The following is a 21,407-nucleotide window of genomic DNA, read 5'->3' on the forward strand; positions in this document are numbered from 1 at the left end:
CATTAGTTTTGGACGAGATAACAGCTAAACTATAGGGTAGTATTCCATGGTGCCTAATATATGCTGATGATGTAGTGTTGATAGGAAATAGTGAAAAAGACTTAGAACAAAAACTTGAGCAGTGGAGACAAGCTCTGGAGGAAAAAGGTTTAAAACTTAGTAGCACAAAAACAGAGTATTTGGAATGTTCATTTAAAGATGGAATTACTACAAATAAAATGGTATCTTTGGACGGTGAAATGATTGTGAAAAGCAAGAGTTTTAAGTATCTAGGATCGGTATTACAGAGTAATGGAGAAATAGATGGAGATGCATGCAGTAGAATTAGGGCTGGATGGATGAAGTGGAAAGAAGCGAGTGGTGTGTTGTGTGAAATGAGAATGCTTAGATGGATGAGTGGAGTGACAACGAAGGATAAAATTAGAAATGAGTATATTAGGGGAAGTCTAGGTGTGGCACCAATTGATGCCAAAATGAGAGAGCATAGGCTAAGATGGTTTGGTCATGTTCAACGTCGAGACGTTAATCACCCAATACGAAGAATAGCTGAAGTGCAGATTCCTGGAAGGAGTAGGAGAGGAAGACCAAAGAAGACCTGGGGGGAGACGATAAGGCAGGACATGTTGGTAAAGGGGATTAACATTGATATGACCCAAGATAGAATTGTGTGGAGAAATGCAATTAGGGAAGCCGACCCCGCATAGGGATAATGCAAAGAGAATGATGATAATGATGCTGAAAATATCTGGCAATGTGGCAACTCTAGCTTTGATAGCTCTGAGTATATCAGGCGAGCGGCAGCAACCCCTAAAATTACGTTATACTGATCACGAAAATCAACTTTCAGGTGAATGAGAAATTTTGGTGATTCTTTATGTTTTCGAAATCGCTGAATCTGAATATGAAGTTTATTTTTATCTAGATTTGGTGGAACATGTTCAAAAACCAAATTTTATGCAAAAATGCGAAAAATCAATTTTGATGATTTTTCATATTTACCTCGCTCTATCTTTGGTCGCTGTAAATATTTCCTTTTGAAAATTTTACTGTATCATCCTTCGAGTATTTAGATGACAACGAGATTTGTCCAAAACGTTTATACAAATTAATAATAATAATAATAACACCCAAGATCCAGCAAAATACCGCCCAATTACTTGCCTTCCAACTTTGTATAAATTGGTCACATCCTGTGTAGCCCGGCGTATCTACCAACACTGTGCTCTGAACAATATCATAGAGCCTCAACAGAAAGGATGCGCTAAGGGTTCCATGGGTTGCAAAGAACAACTTATCATCGACTCAGTCATTTCTAATCAAGCATATTCCAAAAAGAGGAATCTATTTACTGCTTTTATTGATTACAAGAAGGCCTTTGATTCAGTTCCGCATGAATGGCTTATAGATATATTGAGAATATATAAAGTCGATGATAATATAGTGACCTTTTTACAACATATAATGACAGAGTGGAAAACTAGAATTCACCTGGTGAAAGTAACATCGAAACTGAAAATATCGTAATCAGCCGGGGCCTGTTTCAAGGAGATTCGTTGAGTCCTCTGTGGTTCTGTCTAGCTATGAACCCACTATCTCAGCTATTGAACTCCACAGATGCAGGTTTTAGCATAAAAATAACAACAATGTGGTGGCGAAGCTTAATCATTTATTGTACATGGATGATTTGAAATTAATGGCTTCCACTCGAAACCAACTCGACGAGATGCTAAAAACTGTAGAAACTTTTTCTAATGATATTAGTATGCACTTCGGACTAGATAAGTGCCGTATTTTAAATATAGTCAGAGGAAAAGTACAGCCCGGAGGATTCGATATGCAAAATGGCCAGAACATCGAGGCCATGGGTGAAAACGATATGTATAAATATCTTGGAGTAAAGCAAGCGCGGAAAATTGACCATAAACAAATGAAAACAGAGATAACTACTGAGTTTATACGAAGGGTAAAACAGCTGCTTCGCTCACACCTTAACAGTAGAAATTTGTTTAAGGCACTAAACACCTACGCATGTTCCGCGCTTAGCTACTCATTTGGTATTGTTAAGTGGACAAAAACAGATATAGAAGTTCTTCAGCGAAAAGTACGAACACACCTCACAAAGGCACAAAAACACCATCCTAAAAGTGCAGTAGAAAGAACAACATTACCACGGAATCTAGGAGGAAGAGGACTTATGGATATAGGTGAGCAATTAGATAAACAAATTGCTAATTTAAGAACTTATTTTCAGATGCAGGCTGAGACATCTACTCTACATCGCGCTATCTGCGCAGTAGATGACACAACACCGATCAAACTGAGGGTAGCAGAAATGCGCATAAACCACCTTACTAAGGACGAAAAAGTGCGCGCCTGGATGGGTAAACCTCTGCACGGGTGACATCCCAATGAGGTCAGCCAAGATTATGTCGACAATATAGCGTCGAACTACTGGTTGACATCAGGAAAGATGTTCCCTGAGACGGAGGGTTCATTACTGGCCATTCAGGATCAGGTTATACCAACCAGAAATTACCTGAAATATATCATCAAAGACCCTCAGGTTCAAAATGACAGATGCTGATATGGATGTCAGGCCCAAGAAACCATATAACATCTTACAGGGGGCTGCCAGGCATTTGCTGCAACTGAATACAAGGAACTGCATGACGCAGTGGGAAAAATCCTTCATCAAGAGATAGCTATCAAGCTGGGACTTCTCCAAACAGACCATCTCCCGTATTATCAATACGTCCCTGAGAGTATGCTTGAGGATGGCAACTACAAGCTATACTGGGACCGCACTGTGCTCACAGACCAAACAGTGGCACATAATAGACCAGATCTCGTACTAGTTAATAAATTAACAAAACAAACAACACTAATTGATGTGGCGATACCTAACAACAATAATCTACGTAGTAAATTTACTGAAAAGATCGCCAAGTACAGAGATCTAGAAATTCAAATACGGAGACAATGGAGAATGCAAAGTACCCAGACGATACCGATTATTATGTCTACTACTGGAGTCATTCCGAAGACCCTCCTCGAAAGCATAAAAAAGCTGGGTCTGAATGAACGTCTTTATAAGACCATGCAGAAAGCTGTACTACTCGGGACGGCCAGATGCGTACGAAAATTTCTGGGAGATACACCTGCATTCCAAGTCACCTAGGGCTCAATAACACGGAAAGAGTCCCACCAGAGCTCAATCCTTTTGATACCGTAGGTATCTGGGATGAGTCAATTTTCCCCTTAGAGGGAGTGTGAGCCGTATGGCTAAATCTGGATAATAATAATATTTATTTCGAAAATTGTACATACATATATACATAGACACATACATATACACAGAGCGAAATATTCGTCAACATAAAAAACTAAATTAAAATTACAGAAATCCTGTTAAATATTAGAATTCATAAAATCTATTACCTGATATGGTTCAATCTGCAATAGTAATTTACGCACAGCTTTTTTATATTGAGTTAATTGTGTTATTTTTCTAATGTCGTGGGGCAATTTATTAAATAATTTCATGCAAGAATATTTGGCACCCTTCTCTGTCACAGTTAATCTGTGGATAGGATAAATATACTTAATCTCCCTATTGTTGTAACAATGTGTAGGTAGATTCATTTCAAACAGATATTTATTTCTAAAGAGGAATAGTAGACATTCCTCGATATATATTGCAGGTACTGTTAAAATATTATTAGATTTGAAAACTCCTCTGCAAGACGCTCCGAATCTCATTTTTTAATAATTCTTAGCACTCGTTTCTGACAAATAAATATTTTATCAAGTTCATTGCTTCCACCATAAAAAATTGCTCCATAACGGAATAAAGATTCAAAATTTGAAAAATAAATTGTTTTTAGGTCATCTTGACTTAAATATTGCGATAATACTCTAAAAGTATAGCATACTGAATTCAACCTTTAAGTTGCTGTATGTGACTTTCCCATGACAATGTTATATCAATTGTCATGCCTAAAAATGTAGTTTTAGTGCCAAATTCAACGTTTGTATCATCTAACAGAAAATTATTTGGATATTCCACATTTGATCTAGTTGTTCTAAAAATTAAACAATTCGTTTTTTGTTTATTAATAATTAATCCCTCACTGGAGAACCACTTATGACATTTCTTCATAAATATCAACAGATTCATTTAGTAGAATTTCCAAATGATCTCCCTTTACTAGAACATTCGTATCATCAGCATAATTAATTAGACTACAGTTGTTACTAGTAATACAATGCGACATATCATTTATATATAAAATGAAAATGATCGGTCCAATTATGCTTCCCTGAGGAATGCCTAATTGTATAGGTCTAATTTCGGATTTAACATTCTTATTATCTTTTGTTAAAATTACTCTTTGTGATCTTCCTGTTAAGAACGATTTAAACCAATTATGAGCTACCCCTTTTACACCATATAAGTTTAGTTTTTTCAGTAATAATTCGTGATTCACACAATCATATGCTTTTGTTAAATCTAGAAATAACCTAGAAATCTAGAAATAATTAAAAGGAGTTGTTAATTTTTAAACATTTTGTAGTCAGATTTCGTTAGTTTCATGTTTACTTAAAAAAGTTAAGTGACAAACTTTTTAGTTTATAATTTTAATCAACACAGCAATAAAACATGATTCATGAAGAGAGATTTTCTAGAAAATTTAAGTCAAAATATGCAATAGGAAAAAAGTTATGTTACTTTATAAACTGTGATGAGATACTGTGTGGTGTGATGACCACAATGTGGTGAATGGCTAATTTTGTTCATATTTTATGTTTTTGATGGTGCTGAAAACGAAAATTAGGTTTATTTTTAGTTTTACGCGGAGGAACATTGACAAAATCGCAATTTTATCCTAAAGATAAAAATAAAATCACATTTTTTTTGCGTTTAATAACTCTTTTCCATTTTAATATTTTTTTCTAAAATTTTTATAGTATTATATTTCATACCTTTCTGAAAACAATGGTACATGTTTCAATCTTTCTGTCTCATTATAATAAAAGTTATGAATTGTTTAAAGTGAAAGGTGCAGATTCCTGAATTGCACAGTTTAATCGCAAACGTTGAGTGGAAAAAGTTGAAATTTAACTTTTTAATCAAGGTAATGTTAAAATATAGGGTACAAAGAATAAAATGTTTTATAGAAAAAAAAATGAAACTTTTAATTTTAAGGAAAACGTGATTTCATTTTTTTTTATTTTTAGGGTAAAATTGCGATTTTGACAAGATTCCCCCATGTAAAATTCAAAATAAACCTTATTTTCGTTTTTAGCACCATCAAAATCATGAAGTAAGATCAAAATTAGCCATTCACCACACCCTGGTCAGTATCTCCAGAAATAAGCGTTTTCCACCTACCTCTATCGAAAGTATACTTTTCCGGACCTGATTGTAGGGAGCAAAGTTGTACTTTTCCTCCCTAGGGAGGAAAAGTAAAAGTGACGTCATGGTATTTCATTCATGAAATATAACTTATCGACGCCCTGTACAATATCTATTTTCTATTACGTAAGTATCTATACATTTTAACGTTTATTTAAAGACACTCTGTATTTTGCAGAATGGTAAAAAACAGTAAATTGTTATTCTGATTTAACAATGTTTACATTAATAATTTGACTTATATTTGACAGTTGACAGTTATATTGTACCTACTTGTTAGTTTTAGTTCTAATAAATTTTGTTGGTTAGTTACATAAATAAATTAAGTAAAAATGAAAAAATTACTTGTTATTTGAGGAAGGTGGAAAAACCATATGTATAACATGGGAGTAAAGTGCCTTTTCCTCCCTTGTTATACAAATAGCTATTTTTGGGGGAGTGCCACTCATCTATAAAGTCACATAACTTTTTTCTTATTGCATATTTGGCTTGAAATGTTCCAGAAAACTTCATCATGAATTATGTTTTATTCCTGTGTTGGTAAAAATTATAAACTAAAAAGTTTGTCACTCAACTTTTTTAAGTAAACATGAAACTAACGAAATCTGACGACAAAATGTTTAAAAATTAACAACTCCTCTTTTAATTTGTTTAAACGTTTTGGACAAATCTCGTTGTCATCTAAATACTCGAAGGATGATACAGCAAAATTTTCAAAAGGAAATATTTACAGCGACCAAAGATACAGCGAGGTAAATATGAAAAATCATCAAAATTGATTTTTCGCATTTTTTCATAAAATTTGATTTTTGAACATGTTCCACCAACTCTAGATAAAAATAAACTTCACATTCAGATTCACCGACCTCGAAAATATAAAGAATGACCAAAATTTGCCATTCACCTATCATGGTTGCTTTTTCGATTTCTAAGCCTCAAATTAGGGGTGTGCCGCTCGCCTGTATGGCCAAATCTATCCACTAATCTATCAAAGGACAATTGCCAAAATCACTTTTTTTAATAATTAACTGCAATTAATATCAAAACAAATATTTATTCATTCGTGTTTCATATAAATTAAAAAATAGCAGAATCCATAAAATAATATAATGGTAGGGGAGCCAAAGCGGGGATTTTTGAAGTTACTCAAGCGCGTCAGATTATGAATGGTGAGAAACCTTGTACCCTGTAAATGTACCCCTACCATATATTGGATCTTAATACAGGGGGGTTCGTTAAGGGGGGGCCGAAAAAAAAATATATCCCTAGAAAAATTCGAAATTGTCAGATTAAGATAAGGTAAGTTAGGTACATGCAGAACAGTGTATATTTCAAAAATCTAACGGTTTTAGTGGGGGGTAAGGAAATGGGCGAGTCACAAAGTTTCACAAGAAAAAAGCGAATATTTCGAGAAATAAACGTCAGATCAAAAAAGTAAAAAATATATCTTCTATATTTTTTTAAAAATCTATCGAATGACACTAAACACAACCCCCCACGGAGAGGGGTGGGGAGAAAATTTTAAATAGGAACTCCGCGATATTTCGCGAAATAAACATAGAAAAACTGCAAAATGCACGTATTCAATATTTTTGTAAAATCTATCCAATGACACCAAACACGACCCTCCAGGAGGTGGGGAGAGGGGTTACTTTAAAATATTGAATAAGAGCCTCCATTTTTCATTGCAGATTTGGAACCCTTACGTAAAAATAAGTAACTTTTATTTGAAACATTTTTTCGAATTATGGATAGATGGCGTTATAATCGAAAAATTAGTGTTGGAAATGGAAAACTTAATTAACAAATAATGGAAAGTCCCTACTTAAATGGAAAACTTTACTTAAATTTTTTTAGTTTTAGGACCTACTCTTCACAACCCAATAGGTCCCCATAACGCTCGAGTAACTGCACATTTGGCATACTTTCCTACCCTACTATAATAAAAATGTACTTTTTCAAAGTTTTCTCTCTGTATATTTGAAGCATACAACATATATACTGCCTGGGGTAATTGCGGAGTGGATCGAGTAGCTCTGCGGTTACTACAGCCGGTCCCAAGCCCGGATAAAATGTGGAGGGTGATTGGCAAGGTTAGCAACCTACCAATCGTAAAAACTAATACTGCTCAAAGAAACAATGTGAAGCCTCGGAACCGGATTGATAATATGAAGACGACCACGGCAAGAAATAAGGACACGAGAAAAACCTCCAAAACCCAGATGAGAATAACCACTTGGAACATAAGATCGCTCAACACTAGAGATCAAGAAATAACCCAAGAGCTAAAAGAGAAAAAAATAGATACATGCGCTCTACAGGAGACCAAAAAGAAAGGAAAAGGCCAGTCAAAATTAGGCGAATATATACTAATCTACAGTGGAGTAGCAAAAGAAAACAGGGCCAAAGAGGGTGTAGCCTTACTAATACACCAAAGATACCAAAATAACATCAAAGAGTGTCAATATGTATCAGAAAGGATTGTCACAGCAAAAATAAGAATGGAGAAAGAAGACCTGAACATCATCGGAGTATACGGCCCAGAAAATAGTAAGCCCCAAACAACAAGGGAAATATTCTATGATCAATTGCAACAAGTAGTAGATCAAGTTGATAACACTGGGGGATTTAACGCTCGAATAGGCAACCAAGTAATACCTGGAATTAAACAAAAACATAATGAGAATGTCAAAAACGAAAATGGAGAACTGATGATAAACTTCTGCACGAATAACGAACTTCGAATAAACAACACCTTTTTTGACCACAAAGACCAACACAAATATACATTTAATAATACCCGTGGACAAAGATCTATGATAGATTATGTTGTAACTAACATACATACATCCATCAAAAATAATTGACGTAAGATGCCTCAACTCAGCAGATGTAGGCAGTGACCACAGCCTAGTATTATGTAAAATTAGAATCACCATGCTTCATGGTGAATGCTTCAAACCTAAGAGAGTGGCACCAACACAAACAAAAATCAAAGTCGCAGGACTAAGTACGGAATCCACGGAGTACTTATATAGAAAAAAAATATCAGAGAAGATTGCTGATAATGAAATACTAGAAAACGATAACATCGAGGAACGCTGGGAAAAACTCAAAAGTAACATAATTAACGCAGCAACAGAATCACTTGGAGAGAGGAAAGTAACGAATACCAATATATCAAAAAAGAAAACCCCATGGTTTCGAGAGGAAGTGAAGATAAAATGTGAAGAAAAGAAGAAAGCCTTTTTACAATACAGAACACAACAAACACAACAGGCATACAACCACTATAAAAGAATTAGAAACGAAACAAACACTCTAGTCAGACAAATAAAAAGAGAACACTGGGAGAGTTTCTCAAAACAGATGGAACATGACTTCTACGGAACACAAAAGGAAATATGGAGAATGATGAGAGGACAAAGAAAAGAGATGAACGAACTAATAAAAACGAAACACATTCAGAAGGAAACTTGGGCAGACTATTTTCGATCTCTGTTTGCTAAAGATAACGATAACGAACCACCAACACCTGAGGTGACAACAAACGAAGAAACAAATATTGAAGAAGCAGAGGTAACGGAAGCATTAAGGAAATTAAAAAATAGAAAATCGCCAGGAGAGGACAGAATATCGAATGAACTCCCAAAGTATGGAGGACAAGACCTGACCAAACAATTATTAAAACTAATCCAAAAAATAATAGAACAAAACAGAATACCACAAGAATGGAGATCAAGCATCCTAATACCTCTCTTCAAAAAGGGAGAAAAATCGGACCCGGAGAATTACAGAGGAATTAATTTATTAAACACAACACTAAAATTAACGACCAAAGTGATAACAAACAAACTGAATAAAATTATAACATTAGCAGAAGAACAAGGTTTTAGGTCGGGAAGATCATGCACCGACGCTATATTTATAATGAGGCAGATTCAAGAAAAATCGTTAGAATACAACAAACCGGCATACTTATGTTTCGTGGACCTTAAGAAGGCATTCGACAGGGTCAAATTAAAGGACGTTATCCATTTATTGTACGCAAGAGAGGTACCTCTAGGAATAATCAAAACGATCGAAAATATCTACCAGAACAACACAATAAAAGTAAAAGTAGATGCAGAACTAACTGACCCAATTGAAGCTGGCAATGGGATAAGACAGGGAGATTCCCTGAGTCCTCTGTTGTTCAACCTGATCATGGACGAAATAATAAAAAAGTAAGAACAAAAAAAGGATACCAAATGGGAGAAAAACAACTTAAAATAATCTGCTATGCAGACGACGCAATACTAATCTCTCAAAGTGAAGATGATTTACAACGTATGCTGAACGAATTTAATATAACCGCTAGAAAATTTAACATGTTAATTTCCCCAAAAAAGACTAAATGCATGGTTATAACAGCAGATCTAATAAGGTGTAAATTAGAGCTTGGGGGTCAAATAATAGAACAAGTCATGGAGTTTAAATACCTAGGCATCGCACTATGCAGCTACGGAAAGCTTGAAACAGAAGTAGAAGATCAGGTGAATAAAGCAAACAGAGCCGCAGGTTGCCTGAATGAAACAATATGGAGAAATAAAAACATCGGAAAAGAAGTGAAAGGCAGAATTTACAAAACAGTCATCAGACCAATAATGACATACGCGGCAGAAACACGACCTGATACAGAAAGGACAAAAAGAATGCTAGAAACAGCAAAGATAAAAACATTGCGAAAAATCGATGGTAAGACGATGTGGGATAGAGCCAGAAGTGCAGATGTACGAAGGAGATGCAAGGTGGACAACATTAATAACTGGGTGAAAAGCAGAAGAGTAGAATGGAACGACCACATAAGCCGAATAACAACAAATAGAGTAGTAAGGACGGCGAGAGACGGTTCCCCAATAGGAAGACGATCAGTGGGAAGACCACGAAAAAGATGGAATGACAACTTACTGGAGGCACATTGAAAAACAGACAGAGTAATGTCTATATAAAAAGAAGAAGAAGAAGAAGAGAACATATATTATGTGTGTGTACATAGTGATGAGCACGCTAATAACTGGCAGAATAACGCCAAAGGTGGAAAACACATTAAGTTGTGAGATAAGAAGAAATGAAACTAGTGGAGGTGGGAAATTTAGCGATAAAAACCTATAAATTCATATTATATTTATTGTTTCCCGCCTTTAGACATATCTGACAAGTTTGGCAACTACCAGTGTGACAGTGACTGTTTTAGTTGACATACTCCTCTGATACGTCTAAAGATGGGAAACAATAAATATAATGTAAATTTATAGGTTTTTATCGCTAAATTTCCCACCTCCACTAGTTTCATTTTATTTTTATCTCACAACTTAATATGTTTTCTATCTTTTGCGTTATTCTGCCGGTTATTAGCGTGCTCATCACTGTATATACATTCTGTAGAAAATTGTCTTTCCTACAATAGTTACTTTTATCCTAATAATAGATATTCTAATAATAACTATTCTAATATATTTTCATCTAACCAAACTAAAACCGTACTTGATCAGCACACATGCTGTCGTTTTGCTAGATCATATACCCTGCACCTGTCAGTTTTTCTATACCCAAAAAATGTTATACCTAACTTTCCTAAAAACAAATGACTTCAACTACAGCTTTAACTCGAAGCATGCAAGTTAATCTTACGCTTTTCTAAGAAAAGCAAGTTTTAATTCAAGCAATCAAGTAAATATGTAGTATTAAATTCAGTGCTTAGTGCATCTCAAATTGTAAGTATGTGCAAATCAAATTATTACAGAAGAAATTAAAATTGTTCCTGATCACCTTTACTAAAATACAGTGTCTTACATTACAGGGTTGCTGGATATATAATTAAACTTTCTTGTTCAATCTCTTGTTTTTAGTTTTATGAACATTTTGTATAATATTAGATAGGTGATTGTTTGGCAAAATCATTTTTATTATTAATTCCTTTTCATTTACTATTATTTTCTATTATATACTTATTTACTACTTTCTTATTATTTACTGTTTTCTGTTTGTGCAAATCTTACAATAAACTATTTCAATTTAAACATTTTAATTACAGTACTATACAGTGTTTCACGTTAATAGAACATTGCGAAAATAGCCAATGTATTTCTTATGAACGATAGATGCGCACCGATGCCATGCCGTACTCATGAGAATGAATCGTATATCAGCAGTCGAGTAGCGACCCATGCCCGAGAGGTTTGGCAACACTAATCTCCATAAGCGCAATGTTCCGTTCTTAACGTGAAACAAAGTATAACTATCCCATACTTTTACTAACTGATAATAATTTTGCAACCAATTGGTTGCTGGTCCTTCGAGGTATTTTATATTCTTTGATCTACCAAATGTAAGAAGGTGAGAACATAATATGTATATTTTTTAAATTATTTTCTTTTATAAACAATTAGAAGCTGCCCCTGTTAACCTATTTCCTCTACACATTCTAAGAACAAGACAACACTGCTAAACACAGATATTTTCTTCTGCAGGCATCATTCGTAGCTATCTTCACCAGAACGTATTCTATACAATGTCTAATATTTAAATGAAGTGAAGGCAGAAGTACAATGCATAATTACTAAGATATCCAGATTTATCTCTATCGAAACATTATTTTAAAAAAGAGAACACCATAAAAGCATGTAGGTACAAAAAAACCTGACAATCTGGATGATCTTAGAAATTAGATACTTAAACAACACTTCAAATAAAACTAAGTAATTGCTTAATTCAATATAATATAATCCTACAAGAGTAATGGTCTGCATGGCATGTAAATACTTACCTTGAGAAGTTCGCAAGATGATTTCCTGAGGTTCTGAATGACCAGCAGTAGCCAACCGCAACGATATCACCTGATCTCCTTCAACTTGAACACTGAGTATCCCAAGTGCTCTAAGATGCTGGGAACCCTCATTAGCTAATTGTCTAAGACGTAACGCTGCTTCCCTAGGAATGGACAGCGTTACACGCACCGAGTTCCAGGGCTCCAGTTTGTGTACTTTCACTGATTCACCCAAAATAGTATTTAAACTGTCCACCAGTATATTCAACTGTGTAGGGAACCTGGGATCTGACAGGTCCCCTTCACAGGTTAAAATAGCAGAAAGTTCAATACTGCCGTCACTATTTGCTGCCATTTAAAATCAGCATGTTGAGCCGTAATTACCCCTATTGGAATTCACATGCTGCATGAGAGCCATTCAAAGTACTGTTAGGCACCTAGAATATCATTTACTTAATGAATTTCAACTATACATACATACATATCTGGACCTCACGAGGTAAACTGCATTACGTCACTTCAAGCAACTGTGTTAGGATGTTAATAAAAATCTAATATATCCCATATTTGGTTGAAAGACAATATGACCATATTTTAATGGTAATAATATATAATATAACCAATTTGTATAATCCTACTAATAAAATAAGTGGATTAAAGGAACTTATTCAAAACAACACCATGTCGACATAGTGTAGTTTACCTCCGAGGTCCAGAGATATATATACAGGGTGAGTCATGAGGAACTGTACATACTCCTACCTCGTATAGAGGCCCCTATGGGGAATAACAAATGACCATTAAAAAGTGTTTGCTCCCATTGTTTAATAATATACAGGGCGAGTTTCGCATTTTGACAGAAATTTGTATTCGTCATAATTTTTGAACGGTCAGATCGATGTGTCTCTTATTTTGGTCAATCGTTACACTATTGCCACCTAATCAACTGATTTATTCAAACTAGAAAAAATCAGGTCCGGCATTAAAAAAATTAGTTCGTTTGGGTCTTAGAAAAAATTTCACCCTGTATAAGCTTTTTGAAAACTCTAACATGAATTTTACAAATTAGACAAATAGGCAATTAAAATAACATATTTATTTTTTTCCGCACACGATTGCTTAATTTTTTATACAAAAATTAAATTTGATTATGAATTAAAAGTTTGGTAAAGTGAACCATAGATTAAAAAAAAAAATAACTTTTATTACCAAAATTAATTTTTTTTTGAACAAATATTTAATTTATGTTACCACCAATCAACTGATTTATGCAAACAAGAAAAAAATCAGGTCTGGATTTAAAAAATAAGTTCGTTTTGGTCTTAGAAAAAATTTCACCCTGTATACGCTTTTTGAAAACTCAATATGATTTTTACAAATTAGACAAATAGGCAATTAAAATGGCATATTTATTTTTTCCCCACACGATTACTTAATTTTTTATAAAAAAAAATCAAATTTGACTATGAATAATTAAAAGTTTGGTAAAGTGAACCATAGATTTAAAAAAAAACTTTTATTACAAAAATGATTTTTTTTTAAACAAATATTTAATTTATGTTATCACCCAATCAACTGATTTATTCAAACTAGAAAAAAATCAGGCCCGGATTTAAAAAATTAGTTTGTTTGGGTCTTGTATACGTTTTTTGAAAACTCTAATATGAATTTTACAAATAAGACAAATAGGCAATTAAAATGGCATATTTATTTTTTCCCCACACGATTACTTATTTTTTTATTAAAAAATGAAATTTGACTATGCATAAAAAGTTTGGCAAAGTTTTTGCATAGATTTTAAAAAAATTAACTTTTTTTACAAAAATTAATTTACAAAAACGTTTTTCTTAAAATTAAAAGTTTTACCATTTTTTTTTCTATAACACGTCTAGATCTAAAACTTCCCATAACACTTCTTCTGGACTCTATAGTTTAACATAGACGTGATCAAATTGATAAATTTTAAATTTTTCCACCTAATTTTTGCGATTTACAAGTTTGCAACTTTTACAAGAAGAAGACTGAAAGTCTACAACAATTTTCATAGTCTTCATAATGGTAAGAGGTATGTGCTGTAAAAATTTCATAAAAAAAATATTAAAATGGAACAGAGTTGTGGCGAGTTAAACCGTGAGTTCATTTTTAGAAAATTCCGATTTTGACAAATTTGATTTTTTAATAAAAAATTAAGTAATCGTGTGGGGAAAAAATAAATATGCCATTTTAATTGCCTATTTGTCTTATTTGTAAAATTCATATTAAGAGTTTTCACAAAGCGTATACAGGGTGAAATTTTTTCTAAGACCAAAACGAACTAATTTTTTAAATCCGGACCTGATTTTTCTCTAGTTTGAATAAATCAGTTGATTGGATGGTAACATAAATTACTTATTTGTGCAAAAAAAATTAATTTTTGTAATAAAAGTTATTTTTTTTAAATCTATGGTTCACTTTACCAAACTTTTAATTTATAGTGAAATTTGATTTTTTTATAAAAAATTAAGTAATCGTGTGCGGAAAAAAATAAATATGCCATTTTAATTGCCTATTTGTCTAATTTGTAAAATTCATATTAGAGTTTTCAAAAAGCGTATACAGGGTGAAATTTTTTCTAAGACCCAAACGAACAATTTTTTTAAAGCCGGACCTGATTTTTTTCTAGTTTGAATAAATTAGTTGATTAGGTGGTAATAGTGTAACGATTGGCCAAAATAAGAGACACATCGATCTGACCGTTCAAAAATTATGACGAATACAAATTTCTGTCAAAATGCGAAACTCGCCCTGTATAGTATTTTTACTACAAAAACGTTATTACGTAGGTCAAAATTTTTGACGTAAGAGAACTGTCAAAACATTAGAATGTGACTTTTCATTATTGCCGTATTTATAATAAACATAGCAATAATGAAAAGTCACAATCTAATGTTTTGACAGTTCTCTTACGTCAAAAATTTTGACCTACGTAATAACGTTTTTGTAGTAAAAATACTATATATTATTAAACAATGGGAGCAGACACTTTTTAATGGTCATTTGTTATTTCCCATAGGAGCCTCTATACGAGGTAGGAGTATGTACAGTTCCTCATGACTCACCCTGTATATATATATATATATATATATATATATATATATATATATATATATATATACATAGTTTCAAAAGTTATGCATCACCCCTCGTATTCACGATGTTTACGCTTTTATAAATCCGTATGTTTATCACATATTTAATGGGTCTTTTTTATAAAAAATATACCATTTTTGGTTTTTTATTTTATTTGATTACCCATTTAATTGACCTGGTTTTGCCAAGGTGTAAACATTTGAAAAAGTTATTTTGGTGAAATGTTTGAAAACGCGATTAAAAATGAAATGTACTTTAATTTCTGAGTTGGACCGTATAAGAATTATCGATTTAGTTGAAGAAGGCCATTCACAGCGGTTCGTGGAGGAAGGAGTGGGTGTTTCTCAGAGTGATGTCTCACGGATATGGAATAGGTTTCTGGAGACAAACTCGATACGGAATAGAGCTCGGTCTGGTAGACCCCGAGTTACCAATGATCGACAGCATAGATATATCAGAATTTCCATCCGTAAAAATTCTTCTATGTCTGTACCAGCCCTCCAAAGAGAATTCAGGCATGCTACAGGAGTCAGAGTATCGTTGGCTACAATAAGAAGAATTTTAGTCTCCGGTTTGAGGAGTCGTCGACCAATAAGAGTTCCTCAGCTACAACCTAGACATGTTTTGGACCGCCTCCAGTGGAATCAAGAACACACAGAGCTCCCCAACTGTTTTGGAATTTTGTGCTTTTTTCAAACGAGACCAGAATCTGTTTAAATAGTGAAAGCCAGCGAATTCGTGTGTGGCTAGTTGTGCAGCTCTTGTTGGCTGTCGCCACACACAAATTCGCTGGTTATCCACCATTGCCTGGTCCCAAGCCCAGGATGAGAAAGGAGGAGGGTTGTGCGTGAGGTTAGCAACCTCACCACATAAAAAATAATATTGCTAAAGAAACCTCTACAAGCCTCGGAAATAGGACGGATAACGCGATGACGAAAATGACCACGGAAATGGATTTGAGAAAAACAACGTACATAGGATGTTGGAATGTCCGAACAATGTTTGAAACAAGTAAAACACATCAAGTGGCAAAAGAAATGGATAAAAATAACATTAGTATATTAGGATTATCTGAAATTAGATGGAAGGGATGTGGAAAAACAAGAATTGAACACGCCAAAACGGTTATATACTCGGGAAAATGTGGCGAAAAAGACCGACACGAGAGTGGTGTTGCATTCATGATTTCAAAAGAAGCAACAAATGCCCTAATAGAATGGGAAGCCATCTCGGATAGAATAATAATGGCTAGATTCAAAGCGAGATATAAAAATCTAATAATTGTTAATGTATATGCACCAACAAATGAAAAGGAACAGGAGATAAAAGATGAGTTTTACCAACAGCTACAGATGACATACGATAAAATACAAAATAAATATAAAAAAGATATTGTGATGATAATCGGAGATATGAATGCCAAAATAGGAACGAATAATAGTGGAAGAGAAACTGTAATGGGGAAAGAAGGATTGGGACAAATTAATGAGAATGGTAACATGTTTATAGATTTCTGCACCCAAAATAGTTTAGTCATAGGTGGAAGTATATTTCAACACAAACGCATACATAAAGTAACATGGACATCCCCTGATGGACAAACACACAATCAGATTGACCACATAACCATAGATAAGACATGGAGGCACTCACTCTTAGATGTTAGAGCAATGAGAGGGGCAGACATAGGGTCCGACCACATGTTGATTAGAGCCAAAATCAAACTCAAACTAGCCAGAAGTAAGAAAACGCCAATGGAACAACGAGAAAGATATAACGTTCACTGGCTCAAAGACGGAAATGAAAGTACTGAAGAATATAAGACCAAGTTAAGAGAATTATATAATAAAACTTACAACACAGAAAATGCCACGATAGAAGAGCTGTGGGATAAATGCAAGTATGTATATACACAAGCAGCAAAAGAAACGATAGGAATACAAAAAAGAAGTAATAAACCATGGCTATCGAGAAGCACGTGGGAAAAAATAAACGAAAGGAAACTACTTAAATGTAAAATGCTAAAAAATGATCTAAGAGATAGGGAACAAATGAAGAGAGAATATAGAGAGAAAGATAAAGAAGTTAAAAAAAGTGCGAGAAACGACAAAAGCAATATAACGAAGAACTGTTAATAAAAGCAGAAACAGCAGCAAAAAACAACGACATGGGAACTCTATATAAAACGACGAAAAAACTAAGCTCGCGCGGAAAAATGAACGTTGAGCATGTAAAAGACAAGAACGGGAAAATATTGAAGAATGAAAAGGAAATAGTTGAGAGATGGATCGAACATTTTAGAGAAGTATATGCCAACAGAACAATAGAACACGAAATGGAAAATGAAGAAATAAAGGAAGAACTAAACTTCACCGAATCGGAATTCACAAAAAAAAAGAAGTAAGTAAAGCAATACAACAGCTGAAAAGAGGGAAAGCAGCTGGAATAGATAACATTACCACAGAACTACTGAAAGCAGATAGAGAAACATCGGAAGAAATCCTGTATGTACTAATAAACAGAATATGGCAGGAGGAGAGAATACCTGATGATTGGAAAAAAGGTATAATTGTAAAGATACCCAAGAAGGGAGGTCAAACGAATTGCAACAATTGGAGAGCAATAACACTACTTTCTACAGTGAGTAAAGTCATGACAAGGATGATACTAGAAAGAATGAAAGAAACTATAGACCAGTTGTTAAGACCAAACCAAGCGGGCTTTAGAAGTAATAAAGCATGCACAGATCATAATAACACATTAAGAAACATTGTAGAACAAACAATAGAATGGTAGAGCAAAATCTATATAAATTTCATTGACTTTAGACAAGCCTTTGACCGGATTAACAGAGAAAAAATGTGGAAAATATTAAAGAGATATGGAATTCCATTAAAATATATAAGAATTATCAAAATGTTCTATGAAAACTATACCGCACAAATCATGCACAATGGGAAACTCACAGAACCAATCAACATAGACAGTGGAGTCAGACAGGGGTGTATTCTATCTCCAACCATATTTCTGATCTTAATTGACTGGGTCATGAAGAAGGCAACGAAAAATAAAACAGGAATTAGATGGAATGCTTTCGGTCAGCTTGAAGATCTAGACTTTGCAGATGATATATGTCTGGTGTCCGAAAAAAGACAACATATGCAGAAAAAAACAGAAAAGGTGACAAAAGAAGCAAGAAAAATAGGACTAGAGATTAACACAAGAAAAACCAAACTTATGAAGATAAATACGGAAAGAGAAATGGGTATATTCATTGAAGGAGAAGAAGTAGAAAATATACAGAAGTTTTGCTATCTGGGAAGCATAATTGACGCTAGCGGTGGAATAGAAGAGGAAATTAATGGAAGGATAACTAAAGCCCAAAATGCGTTCTATATGCTGAAGAAAACATGGGAGTCCAATAGATTAACAACCAAAACCAAAATCAGGATATTTAATACAAATGTAAAGAGTATTTTGCTATATGCAGCAGAAACTTGGAAAATAGAGAAAAAGATTATACAAAAGGTTCAAACATTTGTAAATAGATGCCTTAGACGAATATTGCAAATATATTGGCCAAATCGGATAAGTAACAAGAAACTTTGGAGAAAAACTAATCAAGAGCCGATAGCCAAAACGATAAACAGACGCAAATGGAAGTTTATTGGACACACATTAAGGAAAAATGAAGATGATATAACCAAACAAGCCCTGGATTACCAACCAACTGGAAAAAGAAAACAAGGCAGACCAATGACATCATGGAAAAGAAATATTACCAGAGAGCTAGAAGACAATGGGTTAACATGGAAAGAAGTGAAAGCCCTGGCCAGAAACAGAGATGAATGGAGGGGGACTGTAGAGGCCCTATGTTCCAAATGGAATCAAGAGGAGTAAAGTAAGTAAGTAAGTACAGGAGTCAGAGTATCGTTGGCTACAATAAGAAGAATTTTAGACTCAGGTTTGAGGAGTCGTCGACCAAGAAGAGTTCCTCAGCTACAACCTAGACATGTTTTGGACCACCTCCAGTGTTCTCAAGAACACATAGAGTTCCCCCAACCGTTTTGGAATTTTGTGCTTTTTCAGACGAGACCAGAATCTGTTTAAATAGTGATAACCGGCGAATTTGTGTGTGGCGACAGCCAACAAGAGCTGCACAACTAGCCACACACGAATTCGCTGGCTTTCACTATTTAAACAGATTCTGGTCTCGTTTGAAAAAAGCACAAAATTCCAAAACAGTTGGGGAGCTCTATGTGTTCTTGAGCCCACTGGAGGCGGTCCAAAACATGTCTAGGTTGTAGCTGAGGAACTCTTATTGGTCGACGACTCCTCAAACCGGAGACTAAAATTCTTCTTATTGTAGCCAACGATACTCTGACTCCTGTAGCATGCCCGAATTCTCTTTGGAGGGCTGGTACAAACATAGAAGAATTTCTACGGACGGAAATTCTGATATATCTATTCTGTCGATCATTGGTAACTCGGGGTCTACCACACCGAGCTCTATTCTGTATCGAGTTTGCCTCCAGAAACCTATTTTATATCCGTGAGACATCACTCTGAGAAACATCCACTCTTTCCTCCACGAACCGCTGTGAATGGCCTTCTTCAACTAATCGATAATTCTTATACGGTCCAACTCAGAAATTAAAGTACGATTCATTTTTAATCACGTTTTCAAAAATTTCACCAGAATAAATTTTTCAAATGTTTACACCTTGGCAAAACCAGGTCAATTAAATGGGTAATCAAATAAAATAAAAAACCAAAAACGGTATATTTTTTATAAAAAAGGCCCATTAAATAAAGATACGGATTTATAAAAGCGTAAACATCGTGAATACGAGGGGTGATGCATAACATTTGAAACTATGTGTATATATTTGTACAAATATTTTCGACCCTACTGTGTTAAATAGTAATGTTTGAATAACGGCGATTCGGTCAGTTGAAAGAAAACTCTATTTGTTTTAAGTCTCAATATTTCGTCACTATTTGGTGACTTCTTTAGGAGAAAACTGCAAATTTATTAATATTAGACATGGACAAACTTAAATATTTCGATACTTACAACTATAAGAGTAAAAATTTAAATTTCTTTAACATTATTTGGGAGTTATGGTAACTGCAATATATTTTATTTTAATAGAATGTTATCTCATATATACAATTTTTAGTGAATAGGTCAAAGTAAAAAAAAAAGAAATTATACATTTAGGAAATTTTAAGGTGGAAAGGTAATAGTAGAAAACTAAGAAAGGACCTAGAATAAGTTAAAATGATTTATAAAATGTAATTGATGGTACTTAATGAGTTAGTGTAAGACTGGTATTTACAACTTAAATAAAAATGAGGTAGATTAACTATTAAAAGATAAATTGAGTAATTTGTTTATTTAAATGTTATGTATTAGTTAGAATATTGCAGTAGATATTACTCAAATGGTTAGTGTCAGTCTTATAATTAATTGATTCTGGAGTTTTGTTAATATGTACCATCTCAAGGAAAAGTCGCTTTTTATAATTATCAACTTGTTCCAATATTTTTACATTATTAAAATCAAATTTATGTCCTGTATTTATGTGGTGATCTACTAAGGCACAACAGTTTTTTCTTATATTGCAGTCACTTTTATGTTGAGTGACACGTTGCTTAAGCCATTGTTTACTTTGACCAATATAACAACCTTGACATCCAATTAGTTAAGTACAATCCACTTCTAAATTCAAGTTTGTTCTCAAAAAATAAATCTAATACTCCAAAAACATTTAAGAGCAACATAATTTACAAAATAAATTGCATTGGATGTCAAGGTTGTTATATTGGTCAAAGTAAACAATGGCTTAAGCAATGTGTCACTCAACATAAAAGTGACTACAATATAAGAAAAAACTGTTGTGCCTTAGTAGATCACCACATAAATACAGGACATAAATTTGATTTTAATAATGTAAAAATATTGGAACAAGTTGATAATTATAAACAGCGACTTTTCCTTGAGATGGTACATATTAACAAAACTCCAGAATCAATTAATTATAAGACTGA

At 33.8% G+C, this 21,407-nt stretch overlaps 1 protein-coding gene across 10 annotated transcripts in view; it reads right to left on the reverse strand.

Moving 5' to 3' along the window:
- Positions 1 to 21,407, reverse strand: part of LOC114343065 (uncharacterized) — a 618,263-nt gene that overhangs the window by 447,161 nt on the left and 149,695 nt on the right. For all 10 annotated transcript variants that reach the window (XM_050651573.1, XM_050651571.1, XM_050651566.1 and 7 more), the window contains one exon: positions 12,225 to 12,661. In XM_050651573.1, the coding sequence (XP_050507530.1) occupies positions 12,225 to 12,579 (355 nt within the window). In that variant the 5' untranslated portion in view covers positions 12,580 to 12,661. The remainder of the gene's footprint in view (positions 1 to 12,224; positions 12,662 to 21,407) is intronic.

Source organism: Diabrotica virgifera, chromosome 5 (assembly GCF_917563875.1).
Source record: "Diabrotica virgifera virgifera chromosome 5, PGI_DIABVI_V3a".
In the NCBI taxonomy this organism is placed as follows: domain Eukaryota; kingdom Metazoa; phylum Arthropoda; class Insecta; order Coleoptera; family Chrysomelidae; genus Diabrotica; species Diabrotica virgifera.